Below are 16,808 nucleotides of genomic sequence, written 5' to 3'. Positions count from 1 at the left end.
GTATTTCTGTATGCCAGTTTCTCCTCATGAGAGGGCCACTTTATATAGATTTGGTGCAGGACTTATTAGCATGGCAGGGACAAGAGGCCAGGGCTGCTTGAAAGGGCAGCCCTATTTAGATGAACTGCTGAGGTGGATCAGCAGGTCCAACTTTATTCAGTCTATGTTTAGCCAGGAACCTCAGAGCTTCAGGCAGCAGCGAGAATCTGCATTCCCAGCGCCGTCGCCTGAGAGCAAGCTGCTGCTGCCTGGTCCCTGTCCTGGCAGTGCAATCCCCCAGGCAGTGAGACTATGTGGCAGGCAGAGAAGCAGAAGGAAACAGGGGGTTAGCAAAGACCAGAATGAGTAAGTAGAACATCCCGTGGAAACTGGTGGAGCATGAAATCTGCCTCTCTTCATAGTTCATTTATTTTCTTTCGGGGAATCCCGGCACAGCACTTTCTGTCATCGGCTTGGACTCGTGCCTCTGTCATGTGGCTGTGAAATAATATCTATTGTCGGACAGATTAAGGGAGGCTATCTCGCAAGCTATGGAGCATGTTTTCTGAGCTCTAACTGAATAGGGAATCTGGATTGTTTGCCAAACTGTTGAGGTACCATTTGTTCAGACCCAGAGCATGTCGACAGTTTAGCAAGCAGATATTTTCACTTTTTTTCTCCCTAAATAGTTTTCTGATTCCCTGTGCCCAGGGAGTGCTTGATGCTGCAGCTATAAACTGTGTTTCCCTAATTATATAGAAACATAGAAATGATGGCAGAAAAAGACCAAATGATCCATCCGGTCTGCCCAGCAAGCTTCTTCAGATAGTTAGTGCTGCTCTGTGCAGGTTACCCCCAAGCCTTATGGTAACCCATAAAAATTGCAGCTAGCAACATTTTTTACTGGGTGATGAGCTTTTTTGAAAATTCAGACGGTGCTGCTTGATGTGCTTTGCTTATGGATTTGTCCGAAGAAGCTGTCCTGGGTTTTTTTTCCTTTAAGTCTGTGTAACAGTATCCCAGATCATGGAAGTTGGGGGCCGCTCGATTGTCTGAATTAATTCCTCTCTTCCTCCTGCTGTCTAAGTGGGGAGCAATGCTGCAGTTGCATTAAAAGCATCAAGGCTTATTGGTTAAGGGTAGTAACCTCCATGCCTTCTGCTAAGGGGAGTAACCGCCGCACTGTCAAATTTTACCCCCCCCCCCCCTGCACACTTTTCCCATTTCCTTCCTCTAGCCTTTAGGGATCCACAGCGTTTATCCCATGCCCCTTTGAATTCTTTGACTGTTTTTGTTTTCACCACCTCCTCCGGAAGTGCATTCTAGGCCTTCACCACCCTGTCCATGAAGAAATATTTCCTGATGGCTCTGAGTTGTCCCCCCACGGAGTTTCATTTCATGACCCCTAGTTCTATTGCTTTCTTTCCCAACGGAAAAGGTTTAAAGTTTGTGCATCATTGAAACCTTTTAGGTATCTGAAGGTCTGTATCATATCTCCCCTGTACCTCCTCTCTTCCAGGGTACACATAGATCCTTGAGCCTTTCCTCATAAGTCTTCTAATACTGACCCCCACACCATTTTGGTTGCCCTTCTCTGGATTGCCTCCATCCTGTCTCTATCCTTTTTGAGGTCCGGACTCCAGAACTGAACACAATACTCCAGGTGAGGCCTCACCAAGGACTTATACAAGGGCATTATCACCTCCTTTTTCTTACTGGTTTTCCTCACTCTGTGCAGCCCAGCATTCTTCTGGCTTTAGCTATCGCCTTGTCACATTGCTTTGCCACCTTCAGATCGCCGGACACCATTACCCCAAGATCCCTCTCTTGCAGGCCGATACAGTACCGACGCATAAAAAAAAGTGGGGCAGAGCCGGGCGCCCGAGCGTTTGACGCGCGCACATTTTAGTTCTCAAGCCGCTCGATTCAGTATTCAAATTTGACACAAATCCAAGCAGCGGCAAAGGAGCGTCAAAAGCGCGCCTATGAAGCGGTAGGCGTTCGCAATCCATTTTACTGTATAGAGCGGTATACAGCGCCTATACAGTATCAGGGTGCGCTGGTACCTGTCATTTCAAATGTCATTCCACCAGGTAAGTGGATGGTTCTTTTCTGCAGACCCTGCATTGACACTGGGGCCGCTGCCCTGAGCAATCGGACGTCCTTGATCGGAGGCCACCCCCAACCTTCCACATCTGGGCGCTTAAGGACGTGCAAGGACGTCTGTGAAGGTCGGGGCCTCCGAGCATGGACGCCCGGAAAGAGACGGGAACGCTGCCTTCCAAACATCCATGGCCGCTGCCTTGAGCGCCCGGCCGGACGTCCAAGGTTGTGGCTTCTGTTCATGGACGTTCCTGCTTCTTTCCGGGCGTCCATGATTGGAGGGGAGGCCCTGCTGCCTTACAACGTCCATGTCTGCCTTGAGCACCCGGCCGGGGCCTCCGTCCATGGGCGCCTGGCCGGACATCCAAGGTCGGGGCTTCCGTTCATGGACGTTCCTGCCTCTTTCTGGACGTCCATGACTGAAAGGCCCCGCTGCCTTTCCGGACGTCTGAAAGCTCTGCATGTGCTCCTCTTCTGTTGGGGTGATTTTCCTTTTTTATCCCATGTGCTCCTCTTCTGTTTGGTTGATTTTGCTGACTGAACACCACACTAACGCCAGGGTCAGGGTAGGCGGTAAATATAGAGGTTAAAGATGCAGTAAATAAGCTGGTTAAAAAAGCGATAATTTGGGCGTGCGTTACTGTATCGGGGGGAATAGCTAATCCGATCATTAACGTATCATATACATGCGGCGGGCGGAAATGGATACTAGTCTTTTTCGGCAAGCGCTGAGGACGCGTAAAAGCCGATACTGAATCGCGCGTCCGTCATACGCGCTCAAAACATGCGTCCAAAGCGGGTTAAAAACTGCGCAACCGCGGCCATGCTTTACTGTATCGGCCCATTGGTTTATGCACATCAGTCTTTCACCCCCTCTCCCCATCACATACAGCTCTTTTGGATTACTGCACCGCAGACACATGACTCTGCACTTCTCAGCATTGAATCCCAGCTGCCAAATCTTCAACCACTCTTCAAGCTTTCTCAGATCGCTTTTCATTCTCTCTACTCCTTCAGGCATGTCCACTCTGTTGCAAATCTTTGTATCATCTGCAAATAATGTTACAGTTGCAGGCGGTTGTTCAAACATACATGCAATATGTTCAATGTGAAAAAAAAATAAGTTCCTGCTTTGCAGCGCCCTCCCATGTTTCATCTTTCAGGGTACAATAGATGCTGCTATGCTGGTTCTTTTCCTGTGCAGGGAGCTTTCCTGGCACGCTGCCTTGCTCACCTGTGTCCTTTCTGCGGTGGCTGTTCTTTCTTCATTTACTTATTTTATTTATTTATTTATAAGTACTTATTTTCCACTTAGAACAGGCTGGCTGGGCTAAGCAGATTACAATAGACAAATTAGAAATTTAAAACAGCATAACCAAAAATAAAATAAAATTGCAATATAAATTGCATGCTGAAGAGTTACCTGCAAAGTATTTATTTAGAATAATTTCTTTACTGCACGTTCCCTGGATTATGGTGGTTTGCAATCAAACATACATAATGCCTTGAACAAAAAAATAAAACATTACATTGTAACAAATTCAGTTTACTTCAAAAAAGACACAATCAAAATGGCACATCATAATAATGTCATGTAACATATCAAATTCCCTTACCATTAGGTAAAGTACGCCAAACCTAAGTTATCTAAGCACTAAAAAGACCCGAAAGTCTCCTGAAACAGCAGGGTCTTAAATTGCTTTCAGAAGATGAAAAAGATCATCCCGTGATCACACAGACTGCAGCAGGCATTCCACAATGTGGGACCCGCAGCTGAAAAGACACACAGTCTTCTTTCACACAGAGGTGGTTTTTACACAGAAAGGAATAGCAAATCATTGTTTGCCAGCAGAGCGAAGGCTCCATGCAGGGGGGGAATAAGAGGCAAGCAAATTTGCTAAATGAAAAGGATCATTCATTTTAACAGCTTTAAATATTAGAACCAAAACTTTATGGTAAAAAGTATAAACGACTGCTATGAATTTTATGTTTCTTAGTTAGTCTTTAAGCACTGGTTGCTTAAAACTTTTCTATTGTATTTTTATTGTAAGCCACTTAGGCCCTTGGATAATGTAGCATATCAATTTTTTTCAATAAATTAAATAAAACAAGATACAGTAAAGGCTGGATGTCAGCAGTGTAAATTTTAAATATATCAAAAGAATTCAAAAGTGAACATAGAGGACACAGATTAATAAGGAAGTGTATATAAAACCAATCCCTGATGAACGCCAGACTGGATAACTGACCATTCAGACTGTTGCTCTCAAAACCTCATTTCCTGTTTTCTTCTTGACAGATAGAGAAAACAGCGATAAATGGTGCCACAAACTCCTAGCCCATGCAATTGTTCCAGTGCTACAGAGTGATTGATAGTATCAAAAGTTGCAGATATATCCAAAAACGCTGCTGTAGCTGAACCCCCTACATTGATTTTCCATAAGAGCAACTCTGTAACAGAAACAAGCAAAGTTTTGGGACTTGTGACCACTGCAAAAAACACAATGATAGGGGTGTAATATATTTATGTTATTTATGTATTTAAAATCTTTTATATACCACTTCTACAATGGAGGTAGATTGAAACGGTTTACAAATTAATAGAAGCTAGGACCTCATCAAGGTGAGAAAAGACCACCCTTTCAAGTAACTTTCCTAAGGTTTGGAGATGTGCCTATAATTAGAAGTAAAGAAAGGGTGGAGATTGGTGTGTGTGAAAGAAAACTTTTATTGGAACTTGCCCAACTCTGGCCGAGTTTTGCTCTTTTCCGAAGAGCTGCCTCAGGGGCTATGTGTCAGCCGGGTACAAGCAGTAAGAATCTGTGAAGGCTCCATGCAGTTCTTATTTTGTGGCCGGTATAGACAAGGTTAATAAAATACTGAAACTTGAATGATGTTTTGTGATTAACATTTTCACAGTCAAGATTGACTCTATGTTCTGGATCACACATACAGCTGCAACATAAAGGATTCAAACCGAATATGATATGCTTGACTGAATAAAGTGATGGAGAGAGTGGTGATTCAACTTCCCAATTTCTACCCGGCTGACACACAAATAGCCCCTGAAGCAGCTCTTCGGAAAAGAGCGAAACTCAGCCAGAGTCGGGCAAGTTCCAATAAATGTTTTCGTTCACACACACCGAAATCCACCCTTTCTTTACTGCTACACAGCAATCTTGGATCAGCTTCCGCTTTGTTTTTTGGGCCCATCCCTATAATTAGAAAGGCAGTCAACTGGTGAATTACTCTTATTTAAAACAGGACAAATATTAATAGATGGGAGTTCTTTTCTTTTGAAGCCACATCCATGGTACTTTTCAGGTTAATGGCTCCCTCCCACCTTTCCCTCCCTTCCCCTATCTAACCCACCCCCCAGCTCTACCTAAATCCCCCCCCCACCTTGTTTTGCCGAGTTACGCCTGCCGGCCAGCTGCCAGCACACGACCCTCCGGCACAGCCGCTGTGCTAGAGGACTCTGGAACGGCCCCACCCCTGGACCGTCCATTTTTGAAAGCCCCGGGACATGCGCGCGCCGCCGAGCCTATGCAAAATAGGCTCGGCGCGTGCAGGGGTAGGTTTTTGGAGGTTATGCGCATATATTACGTGCATAACCCTTTGAAAATCTACCCCTAAGCCTTGATGTGTTGATGCTCTTACCTTTTTCACTCAACGCACAATAAAGCTCTGGAATTTGTTGCCAGAGGATGTGGTTAGTGCAGTTAGTGTAGCTGGGTTCAAAAAAGGTTTGGATAAGTTCTTGGAGGAGAAGTCCATTAACGGCTATTAATCAAATTTACTTAGGGAATAGCCACTGCTATTAATTGCATCAGTAGCATGGGATCTTCTTATTGTTTGGGTAATTGCCAGGTCTTGTGGCCTTTTTTGGCCTCTGGTAGAAGCAGGATGCTGGGCTTGATGGACCCTTGGTCTGACCCAGCATTGCAATTTCTTATGTTCTTAACCCCATTGGCAGCAATGTCCAGAGTATGGATGTTAGGAAGAATGTGCCAAGAGGAGGAGGAGCAGGAACTGCTGAGAAAAGGTGTGTGGAAGATAAACAGTAGAGGCAATACGAGTTGATTGTAATGGAAAAGTTTAAAGTGAAACCACCGCCACTAAGGGGACAAAATGAATTTTAAAAGTGATCACTTTTCCAGGCCATCTTCAATAATTGACGCTTTGTCCTTGGGAATGACATTGAACTTGGATGGGGGCTGGGCACTCATTTGATTCATAGACCCAGCTTCTGCTCCATGGGCAGCAGAGGTGGTCGATTACAGCCCCCACCCGGGACGGGAGATTCAAGCATCATTCAAAAGCAGTATCTACTGTTCAGGTTGAGGATACTTGCGAGCAGAGTACTGGAGGGAGCCACAGTCTCTCATAGCTATACTGTAGGGATGGTGAGAGAGAGGGCATCTAAAATAAGAGCAAAATCCCTGGTAAAAAAAAAATTAGGAGAAAAAAAAATCATAGCAATAAAATGAGTCCACCGGTTTCCAGTCTTGTCCTTTTGGTAGATATGAATATCTCATAGGTCTGATTAACTCTCATGCCATGATCTCAGCTGAGTTGTCGTGTGATTGCAAGGCTCAGATGTGTACTGTGTTTGAAACCTGCTTTTGGTTCACCACTTTTAATTTGGATTTCTTCTGTTGTTCTTTAGATGTGTGCAACAGTACTGATCTTCCAGAGGTCGAAATCATCAGTCTGCTGGAAGAGCAGCTGCCCCTGTACAAGCTAAGGGCAGACACCATCTATGGGTATGACCACGACGACTGGCTTCAAACACCTCTCATTTCTCCTGATGCCAATATCGACTTAACTACTGAGCAAATAGAGGAGACACTGAAATATTTCCGTAAGTTGAACCTTTAGTCCATGTGCCTGCAAGCTGTTCTGCGATGAGCTGCAGTGGCTAGTCAGGTGGGTGGGAGGCGTGAGTCACTTCCATGGAAAGACGTGCAGAAGATATCAGAATGCTCCTTAAGAGTCTCGGAGGTGACACTCCCTTATTTTCATGCCAGCGTTGCTCAAGAATCCCTGAGAGGCCAGCTTGGAGATTCAGTCCATACATGCGTGCCTGACTTTATTATTGCAGGGCTATTATATAAAACTAATGTGTGGAAGAAGTCAAACAGATGTTTAGAATGGGCTTAAGGAATCATGCAGCCTCTTTGGGTCACATGAGTTCATTGCTGTCAAGTATAGAACTCCATTTATTTGTAGACACTAATTAATCCAAAGGTAACCGATGTTGTCACAGTGATAATGTGTGTCAAGCAGTCAAAGGTACACTGTAACCTCCATGTGCGTAAAAACATTTTTTTGTTTCATATTTTCTATTTCATATATTCATGTTATTTTTATTATTAATCACTTGATCTCCAGCAGGATATATGTATATTTATATAAGTTAGGAACAGAAAGATGAGGGGGTGGGGAGCTAGAAGGGGAAGGATCAGAAGTAATTTTAGCATAGGAAATGGGAGATTAAGGGGAAGTAGGATGGGTTCTAAGGAAGAGCAAAATGGGTAGACTGGGAGGGAATTAAAAGGGAAACTGGAAAGGTCAGTAGAAAAGAAATGGGAGAGGTTGACATTGGCAAGGGAGAAGCATAGGGAGGAGAAGAAAAAACAGATGAAAATAAGGACAGGAGAAGGTCTGGAACAGGGTGAGGTGGAAAAAAGTGAGGAGGAGAGAAAAAAATGTTCAGAGAAGAAGAAAGATTCTCTGACAAAAAAAGCCAGTGTGTCAGATAGAGGAAGACACCAGGGCAGTGAATCTAGCATACTACTTAATGCTGTAGAAGTAAAATCCTAAGAAATTATCTGTTGAAATTCTGCCGCTGAGCAGATGCTGTCTGGAGTAGACCTTTCCTTGGAGTTTCATTAACATGGAACCCCTGCCTCACTGTTTGGCCATTTCTTGCCATATGATGGGCCAGAGAGCGACTGAGCCTCTTATTCTTCCTTCCTCTGTACCTTTCACATGCTCAGAATGCAGGAAAATAACAAGGTAGGTCTATTGCGTAAAAACAAGATGCCAGTTTTAGGAATCGTTTCTCAACTGCCTGATTTATTTATTTATTTATTTGTACATTTTTATATACCGACAACCGTTTCCACATCGTATCGGTTTACAGTTAACTTAGAACAGATAGGCGAAAGCCTTTACAAGGAACGGTAACTATAGTTAACAGCAAAAACAGGAACAATAACTATAAAATGGAAAACTAGTTTACAAAAATTTACAAGAAGTAATCAGATAACGATGTCAAGAATATTTCAGGTAGCAATCATGTGGAGGGATTGGCGGACGGGTAGGCCTGGATGAAGACTTTGTTACATATGCCATTAGCGTGGAGTTACTTTATGGAAATTTTGCTATGTTCCATGATGGTTATGGACAGCAATGCTTTGTGAGAGAAGGTTATGACAGCCATTCCAGCACTTGCTATTTTGTCTTGTTTCAGAAAATAGAATTTGCAATCAGATGTCTTGTTGTATAGAGACTCTTCATGGGGGAAACATGATGCCATGACTGGTTTTGGCTGGGAACAACTGATAGATCTTCCCACCCATAAACTAAGCCATACACTTGATTTAGTTTTTTGTAACCCTTGCGTCTTTTCCCTACCCCCAAATACACTCTATATGTCCTATACCTTGGTCTGACCACTGGCTTATTCGTCTCTCCGTTTAACACGAAACATCAAGTTACCAACCCTGTTACTGACTAGGAAAAGAACATTCACTACAGAAAGAAGAAAATTAGCACAGAATCATTTATGGAAGCTTTTATACATAACATGCCTTTAATGATTAATCCTGACATAAAAAACCACGGTCTTAACACGGAACTCTGCAATCAATACTACTCTTGACTCTATCACTCCTCTAATCTGCTGTACCTTAAGTCCAAACCTTCCACTCCCTGGTACGCCATACCACTTCGGACCCTAAAGACCACTCTTAGGCATCTAGAACATCACTGGAGAAAACACTGCATGATTTCTGACAAACATTCTTTTTTCAGCTGCTTAAGAAAATATAAAAAAGAGATAGCTATGGCCAAAAAAACTTTTTACTCATATAAAATAAATGCTGCCAATGGAAATAAATCCTTCTGCTCTATTTAACATTATGAAAACCCTAACATCTTTTCCCTAAACTGCTCATTCTGAAATCTATAATGCTCTCTGCAGCTGTATAGCAACATTCTTTCAGGACAAAATTTCCAACATCATAAATAACTTTTCACAACTCCCTTGTCTGAAACCTACTTCTCTACCAACTAACTGCAACTGGTCTGTTTTTTCCCATGTAAATGCTACCACTATTGCTTGCATACTTCTCAAAATAAAAATCTTTTCCCCCTTTTAATCTGTCCTTGTCATTATCTAAAAGCTTTACGTGATCACGCCAACCATTTTCTTTGCCAACTCATAAATCAGTCAATATCGTTATGCCATCTACTCAATAGCCTTAGTTATTCAGTTCAAGATTTATGCCGATGGCATTCAGTTCTCTGTACCTTACTCTTCATCTTGGTTTGCAATGCTCTCTACCGTATGTTTATATCAAAACTATTAAGTTTTGATATAAACATTCAGCAGCCATTTAAGCCCAAATTAAAGGTCTTGTTGTGGGGGGGGGGGGGGGGGAGTTGTCACAGTCACAAAAAGTAGCGGACGCAGGGATCAATAACCGGGGCCCGCAAGGCCAGGGGTGGGAGGAGGCGGCAGAATACTGCATGGAGCGGCAGTAGCCACAGAGGCATTCACGGAGCGGGATGACAGTGGTCGGTGTTCCACCTTCACAGAGCGGAAGGCTGGAGTGGCATTCACGGAGCGGGATGCCAATGATATACCACCTTCACGGAGCGGAAGGATGGAGGGCTGCCATCTCCAAAAAAAAAAGCAGAGGGGTGGGTAAGAGTATGTAAAATTACCTGTGAGGACATAGGCTATAGGTATTGCCAATTATTAGGCTTGTTCAATATTTGTTGATTGTTAATGAGGCTCGCGAGAATGAGCACTACTACCTGGAGATAATACCCTTGTTCAATGTACATACACACGGTTAATGAGACTCCATCATTGCTCTAGGCTTCAACAGCAAGAGGAAATGTGGAAGAAGAAAAAAAAGGATTTGCATTCACAAAAAAGCGAGGTGTAGCTTGCTTGTTATGGCGGATACTTCCCCAAAACCAAATAAGCCGATACTTTACTTTCAATACATATCCAGCATAGCTCTCTGCTTCAACGGCAGGGGAGAAAGTCTAATACTTCACTTTCAACGCATAGCTCTCTGCTTCAACGGCAGGGGAAATGTGGAAAAGAGGATCTGTATATGGACAACAACCAACAAGGTCTGAATTACATAGTCTGGGTGGACAAAGGCATGGGTGTAGCCTGCTTATTGCTGCGGTTACTACCCCTAATTAAGCTAGATATTCACTTGGATGTGGTTCCGGCACTGCTCTGTACATTGGTTGTGGGGTGGAGGGGAAATGGAACTAAGGGGTACTAAAAGCCAGGCGTAACAAGTATGAGAAAAAAAAAAAGAGTGCATGGCTTGCTGGGCAGACTGGATGGGCCATTTGGTCTTCTTCTGCCGTCGTTTCTATGTTTCTACCTGGTTGTCCCATAACCATCTTAAACTGAACACATCCAAAACTGAAATCCTTCACCTTTCAACAATCCCCCAATCTGCTTGCAGTTCTCCAGCTCACCTGCTTTTGGATGACATTTCCATTCCCATAGTTTCCAAAGCTCGTAACCTTGGGGTAATTTTAGATTATAGTCTATCTATGTCTCAACACATTTCTACAACTGTTAAAAATTCCTTCTATAAACTCCACTTGCTAAAACTTCTCCATCTTCTACTATTCGCTGACAATTTTCACACAGTGCTACAATTTCTTATCTTTACTGGTATAGACTATTGTAATGCCCTCTAGCTTGGCCTCCATGACAATCTGTTCATCCTCTTTAATTCAAAACACCGCAGCACAGATCTTAACTGGTGTTTCTCGAAAGGACCACATTACCCCGACCTTACACTCTTTGTGCTGGCTTCTTGTTTACTATAGAATACAATACAAAACTCTTTCCATAATACACAATCTAATCCATAACGATTCTTCCACCTGATTATACACCCTACTTTGCATTTATCAACCTTGCAGTCATCTATGCTCCCTACACAAAAATCTCTTAGAAGTACTCCCTGTTCATCTTGCCAGGTTCAAAATCATCAGAAGATGTACCTTCTCAGTCGCTTGCCCCTCGCTCTGGAATTCCATCCCAGATTACTTTTTTTTTTTTTTTGTCAAAATACTTTTTATTGTCAAGAGAATGGGCATAACAACTCAGAAAATATTCTTGGCATTATACATAAACTTAAGACTTCCAATAAGTCATTTAACATCATGAATGCCAACAACCCTCGAAACATTGAAATTGAAGTCAGCCAACCACATACCCTTGTTATTTTGACTTTCCAAATGCCCCTTTACCCCTCTGTCCCTTAAGCATGTAGACTGTTCACCATTAATACTCATGCTACTAACCTCTCTCAACTCATACACACCACCCAGCTATACCCATGCAACTCTAATCCATCCTCCTCTATCCTCCCTCCCCGCCCAGAGACCAGAGAATCAGGCCCATACGGGAGAATACCCAACAGTAATCAAATTTGCCTGCACCTCACAGGGTAATAATGCAAAACAATCCCGCCAACAGTTCTCATAGATTTTGTCTCTCTTGCGGTGTCCAGAAAGGCAATCCATGCGTTCCAATTTCAGCAACGATGCCATTCTGCGATACTACGCAGCTATGGTTGGAGATGTGTCCGGTTCCACCCATATTGACAAAATAGTCTGACACGCCAATAGTGCAAAGTTTGCATTTGTGCATTTCTTGGTTTATATGGAAAGGTAAGAAAGCACGTATAAGATATGCCACAAGAAGTGGGAGGTTATGGATTGCCAGATTTTCGGCTTTACAATGCGGCCTGCCAGCTAAGATTTGTGGGAGAGTGGATAACTGACACTTACTGTGATTGTGAAGTGGGTTTACTGAATAGCATGGCTTCTCCTTGGTCACCTCTCTCTCTTATTCAATTGCGCCCGTCCATGCTACGTGCACTAATGTTCCCAAGGTGTTTAATTTATCCATGTGTAAAAGATGTGGTGGTGGCTGCGATGCCTAAGTGGGCTGGTGGGTTTCTCCTCTCTGTTGACTCCGTTACTAGGGAATTTGGACTTTCGACCAGGTCGCGACTGCAGTGGTATTTTCCAAATTTGGGCTAGAAGAGGGGTGGTTTTCCTCTTCCATATGCTGGACCCTGAGACACATGACATTTTGGAGTTCCAAGCGCTAGCAAGAACCTTTCCAATATCGTTGCAACATTTTTTTGGATATCTGCAAGTCCGACATTATTTGCATGCTTTACATTTGTCGTCAGAAGCATTGTCTACAGCAGCAATTCTCAACCGGTGTGTCGCCAAGCACCGGCAGGTGTGTCGCGTGCTCCCGGTCTCTCCCACTGCTCTTCCTTCCCTGCTGCCGTTGCCACCGAGCTATCAGCACGTCAAGCCCAGTGGGGAACGGCAGCGGTGCTAGAAGAAGCTGTGGCACCTGTGGCTAGCCTTTTCTTCTTCCCGCACCTGCCCCCCCCCCCTCCCTATGACCTGGAATAGGAAGTAATACGCAGTGCGGTGCACGGGAAGGAGAAAGAGCCGTGCAGCATGGAAAAGTAACAACAGCAGCGGCCCCTGAGCAATCGAAGCAGCCGGTAATCAGGAAAGAAGACAGCAGCATGAGCCTCCCGCAGCCGATGGGATTCTTCTTTCTTGGCCTGCGGGGGCTGGAGGATGAGGTTGTTGCAGCTACCATTTGTACTGGGGGGGGGGGGAGAGGAAGTGAGTGAGAGAGAGAGAAGCAGCCAGCCAGCCTGTGTGTAAGTGAGAGAATGTATTTGATTGAGAGCATGTGTGTGCTTGAGAAAAACTGGTCAGAGAGCTGATGTGTGTGTATATATGAGAGACAATGAAAGTGACTGCTCAGGGAGATGACTGATGTGTATGTGAGAGTGTTAGACATTGGTCAGTGAAGTGACTGATGTGTGTGTGTGTGTGTGTGTGTGTGTGTGAGAGAGAGAGAAAAGGCATGGAAGTGAGAAATCTGGGTATGTGAGAAAGCATGGGAGTAAGAAGCCTGGTGGTGTGGTGGGGGTGTGTGTGAAAGAAAGCATGGGGAGTGAGAAGCCTGTGTGTGTGTGTGCATGCATGAGAGAGAGGCTGGTTGGTAAAGTGATGGTGTGTGTGAGAGAAAGAGACTGGTGTGTGTGTGAATATGAGAGAAAGAATGTGATTCAGGGAATGAGAAGCCTGTGCTCGTGGAGATCGAGCATGGAAATGAGAGAGAGACTGGTGTGTGTGTGTGTGTGTGTGTGTGTGTGTGTGTGTGAGAGAGAAAGTGATAATGGGAATGAGAAGCCTGTGCATGTGAACAGAGTGAGCATGGGAGTGAGAAACATGGGTGTGTGTGAGACACAGCATTGGGAGTGAGAAGCCTGTATATCTGAAAGAGAACATGGGAGTGGGAAGCCTGTGTGTGTGTATGCATGAGAGAGATCAGGTGACTGGTGAGTGTGTGTGTGTGTGAGGCAGAGAAAGTGATTATGAGAGTGAGAAGCCCGTATATGTAAGTAGAACACGGGAGTGGGAAGCCTGTGTGTATGGCATGAGAGAAACTGTTCAGGAAGGTGACTGGTGTGTGTGTCAAATACTGTTTGGGAGATGATTGGTGTGTGAGAGACAGAAACTGGTCATGGGGGCATGACTGGTATGGTGTGTATATGAGAGAAATGGGCCCTAAGGAAGAGGACCATGATAGAGCTTAGCCTCTACTGCTGCTTCTGCTGTGTGCTACAGCCTGCATGGAAGAGGAGTAGGAGAGCTGCAGGAGGGGGTAAGTAAAGGTGGCTTTTTAAGTTTATTTTTCTTGATTGACTGCCATTTTAATTATTTAATATTATGTGATGTGTCTGCTTTTTAAAAATATTTTATTGGTGTTCGGAGAATTTTTAATAGTTTTTATGAGTTTTTAATTGTTGGATGTTATTCTGTTCATAGCTGTTTTGAAATATTTATTCTGCTTATTAGTATAGTTTTACAATTATTTCTGTGTGGGGATCTAGAGCTGCTTGCTAGTTCTGTTTTCCTAATAAGAGGTGTATTGGTTTTTAGGGCCTGATTTAATATTTGTAGTGTTGCCTTTTCATAGATAGGGTTGCTCCTGTTTGAGTGCATTCCATAATACAGGTGTAACTGTGTGCAGATTAGTTTATGTGCATTACTACAGATCCTGGGAGTATGTTAGGTCTGTTCTGTGTCTGTTACCGAGATGAGATATTTTACTAGCATGTAAGTGTATCAGTGTTATTTGTTGTGTTTTCTCAAGAGAACATGCATTGGTGGTAAACTGCTGTCTTTTCTTAAGTAAGGCTATTGAGCCTGGTAGTAGAAGGAGTTTGTTGCTGTTACTGAGATGACACCAGAACCAGAATATCTTTTTTGTAAGGTGAGTTGTATGGGGAATATCATAATTCTGCTTTACATCCATTATTGTGGGTCAGGGGGGGTTCCCGTGAATGCAAACTGTACTTTTACATCTAGCCCCGTGACGATCATGGGTCAGTGTGTCGTGCATGTGGGAACCATCTGTCAGGTGTGTCCTGACAGAAAAAAGATTGAGAACCACTGGTCTAGAGAGACCCTATTTGCCACAAAACATTTTGATATGGTATGTCTCACTAACTCTATTACTGGATGGAAACAGCTCGGCCAGGAATATAAATCCAGAGGTCACTTGGAAGCGCTGGCATGCCATTGGTTGTCTGTCTTGGACAGAGATGTGACCACTGATCAATTGTTGTCATGGTTCAAATCCTTGCATGTGCAAAATCCAGATGCAGGGCTCCGGGAATTACAGTAACGGATACTTCATCTAACCTACTATGATGATGTTCGGCGCTTCCAGATGGGGCTTACGGATTCCCCATTTTGCATCAAGTGTGGCAAGGAGGAGGGCATCCTAATGCATCACCTCCTATATTGCATGACAGTGTCGGCATTTTGGACTCAAGTGTTGAGGGTTATTTCTCAATGTACAGGCACCACTATACAGAGCAATGGAGATATTTTGGTGACCCACCCTGTTCCTAGCCCTACCTCCCAGATTACTTAAGGCAGATATCATTGCATAAAGAATTTTTAAAAAGCTTAAAGACATCTATTTTCATTAGCCTTCAAATCATTCTCATCTCCCACTAGGTCACATTTACTCATTCTCAGTGTTCAAAAGCACAGACCTGTACGTTCATTTTAATCATCAGTTTTTTACGGCACTGCACAATGATTGTCAACTGTTTGTCTATCTTATGTTTACTGTTTTTTAGTGTCCCAGTTTTGTTGTTTTAATTATGTACATTATTAGTTATAAACCATTTTGATCAATATGTGTTGTAAAGGCGGTATATAAACGTTTTTAAATAAATAAATGTAGAGAAAACTGAGAGTGTGCCCTAAGTTTTGTCGAGCGAACAGTGACCCCCCGCACCTGTTTTTTTTCTTAGGGAAAGAGTAACCAAACAGAAAATGGAATCCAGCCATGGCTTACATTCTCTGAAATTAGACTGAATGTTGTATACAGAGATATATGGCACAATTTTCTGAGACGGATTTTTCTTTTGCTCATTCTTTCTTGAGCTAATCAGCGTGTAATTATTACTGTACTATATTCCATGATGATAGTGCACAAATATTTGCAATGGAAAGTAGTCTGGTTTCAGAATAATATGAGATGGGGCTTTAATACTCAAGAGACTCTTTCCACAGGAAAAGTGAAGAGGACAGCAGATTTATTTATTTATCTATTTATTTATTTATTTGATTAAACAGTTTTATATACCGTTGTGTAGACAAAAAGTCCATCTCTACGGTTCACATTTTTGAGCATCAATTAACACAGAAAAAGAAAATACAGTTTCTCATGATTATAACTCCCTAAAAGCAATAATTATTAGCAATAAAACTTATAAAATTGTAAAATCACACATCTATCTATAAGGTTGAGCCATTGAGAGTGGGGGAGAGAGTGAGGAAATAAAGTTTTCACCGACTCAAAAGCTGTTACCTATAAACATTTTTTTAAAAAAAGAGGTAAAAACAGTAAAAGAATAGATAAAAGTTAAAAGTTTAAAATTTTTTAAAAACCTGCCAAAAATTGCACGGGGGGGGGGGGGGGGGGGGGAAGAAGGTAGTTGGATTCACTTTGAGTTTAAAAAGCCTAGAGCAGGAGTGGCCAATTCCAGTCCTCAAAAGCTACAAGAACCCTGCATTTTCAGATGTCCACAGTGAATATGCATGGGTTAAATTTGCATTTGAATACAGGCAGTGCATGTAAATCTGTCTCATGAATATTCATTGTGGATATTCTGAAAACCAGGCCTGTCTGTGGCTCTCGAGGACTGGAGTTGTTCAGCCCTGGCCTAGCGTCCCACCTCAGTTGCCCCCTGAAGCAGTAACTTAAGAACAAAATAGTCTGCCACAAGTCATATTTTCTGATGGAGCCTAGAGTGATGTCTACATGGACATACAACATCTCTTGCTTACATTGTGCATTACCCACAACCCTCTTTCAAATAGCT

The 16,808-nt window shown here is 43.2% G+C and overlaps 1 protein-coding gene across 5 annotated transcripts in view; it reads left to right on the top strand.

Moving 5' to 3' along the window:
• Positions 1-206: 206 nt before the first annotated feature.
• The window catches only part of TRAK1 (trafficking kinesin protein 1), a 250,356-nt gene continuing 233,754 nt past the window's right edge, over positions 207-16,808 (top strand). For all 5 annotated transcript variants that reach the window (XM_029589678.1, XM_029589676.1, XM_029589674.1 and 2 more), the window contains exons 1-2: positions 207-345; positions 6,752-6,946. In XM_029589678.1, the coding sequence (XP_029445538.1) occupies positions 342-345; positions 6,752-6,946 (199 nt within the window). In that variant the 5' untranslated portion in view covers positions 207-341. The remainder of the gene's footprint in view (positions 346-6,751; positions 6,947-16,808) is intronic.

The sequence above is a fragment of the Rhinatrema bivittatum genome, chromosome 2, assembly GCF_901001135.1.
Source record: "Rhinatrema bivittatum chromosome 2, aRhiBiv1.1, whole genome shotgun sequence".
NCBI lineage: Eukaryota > Metazoa > Chordata > Amphibia > Gymnophiona > Rhinatrematidae > Rhinatrema > Rhinatrema bivittatum.
This window is presented reverse-complemented; position numbering and strand designations above follow the sequence as displayed.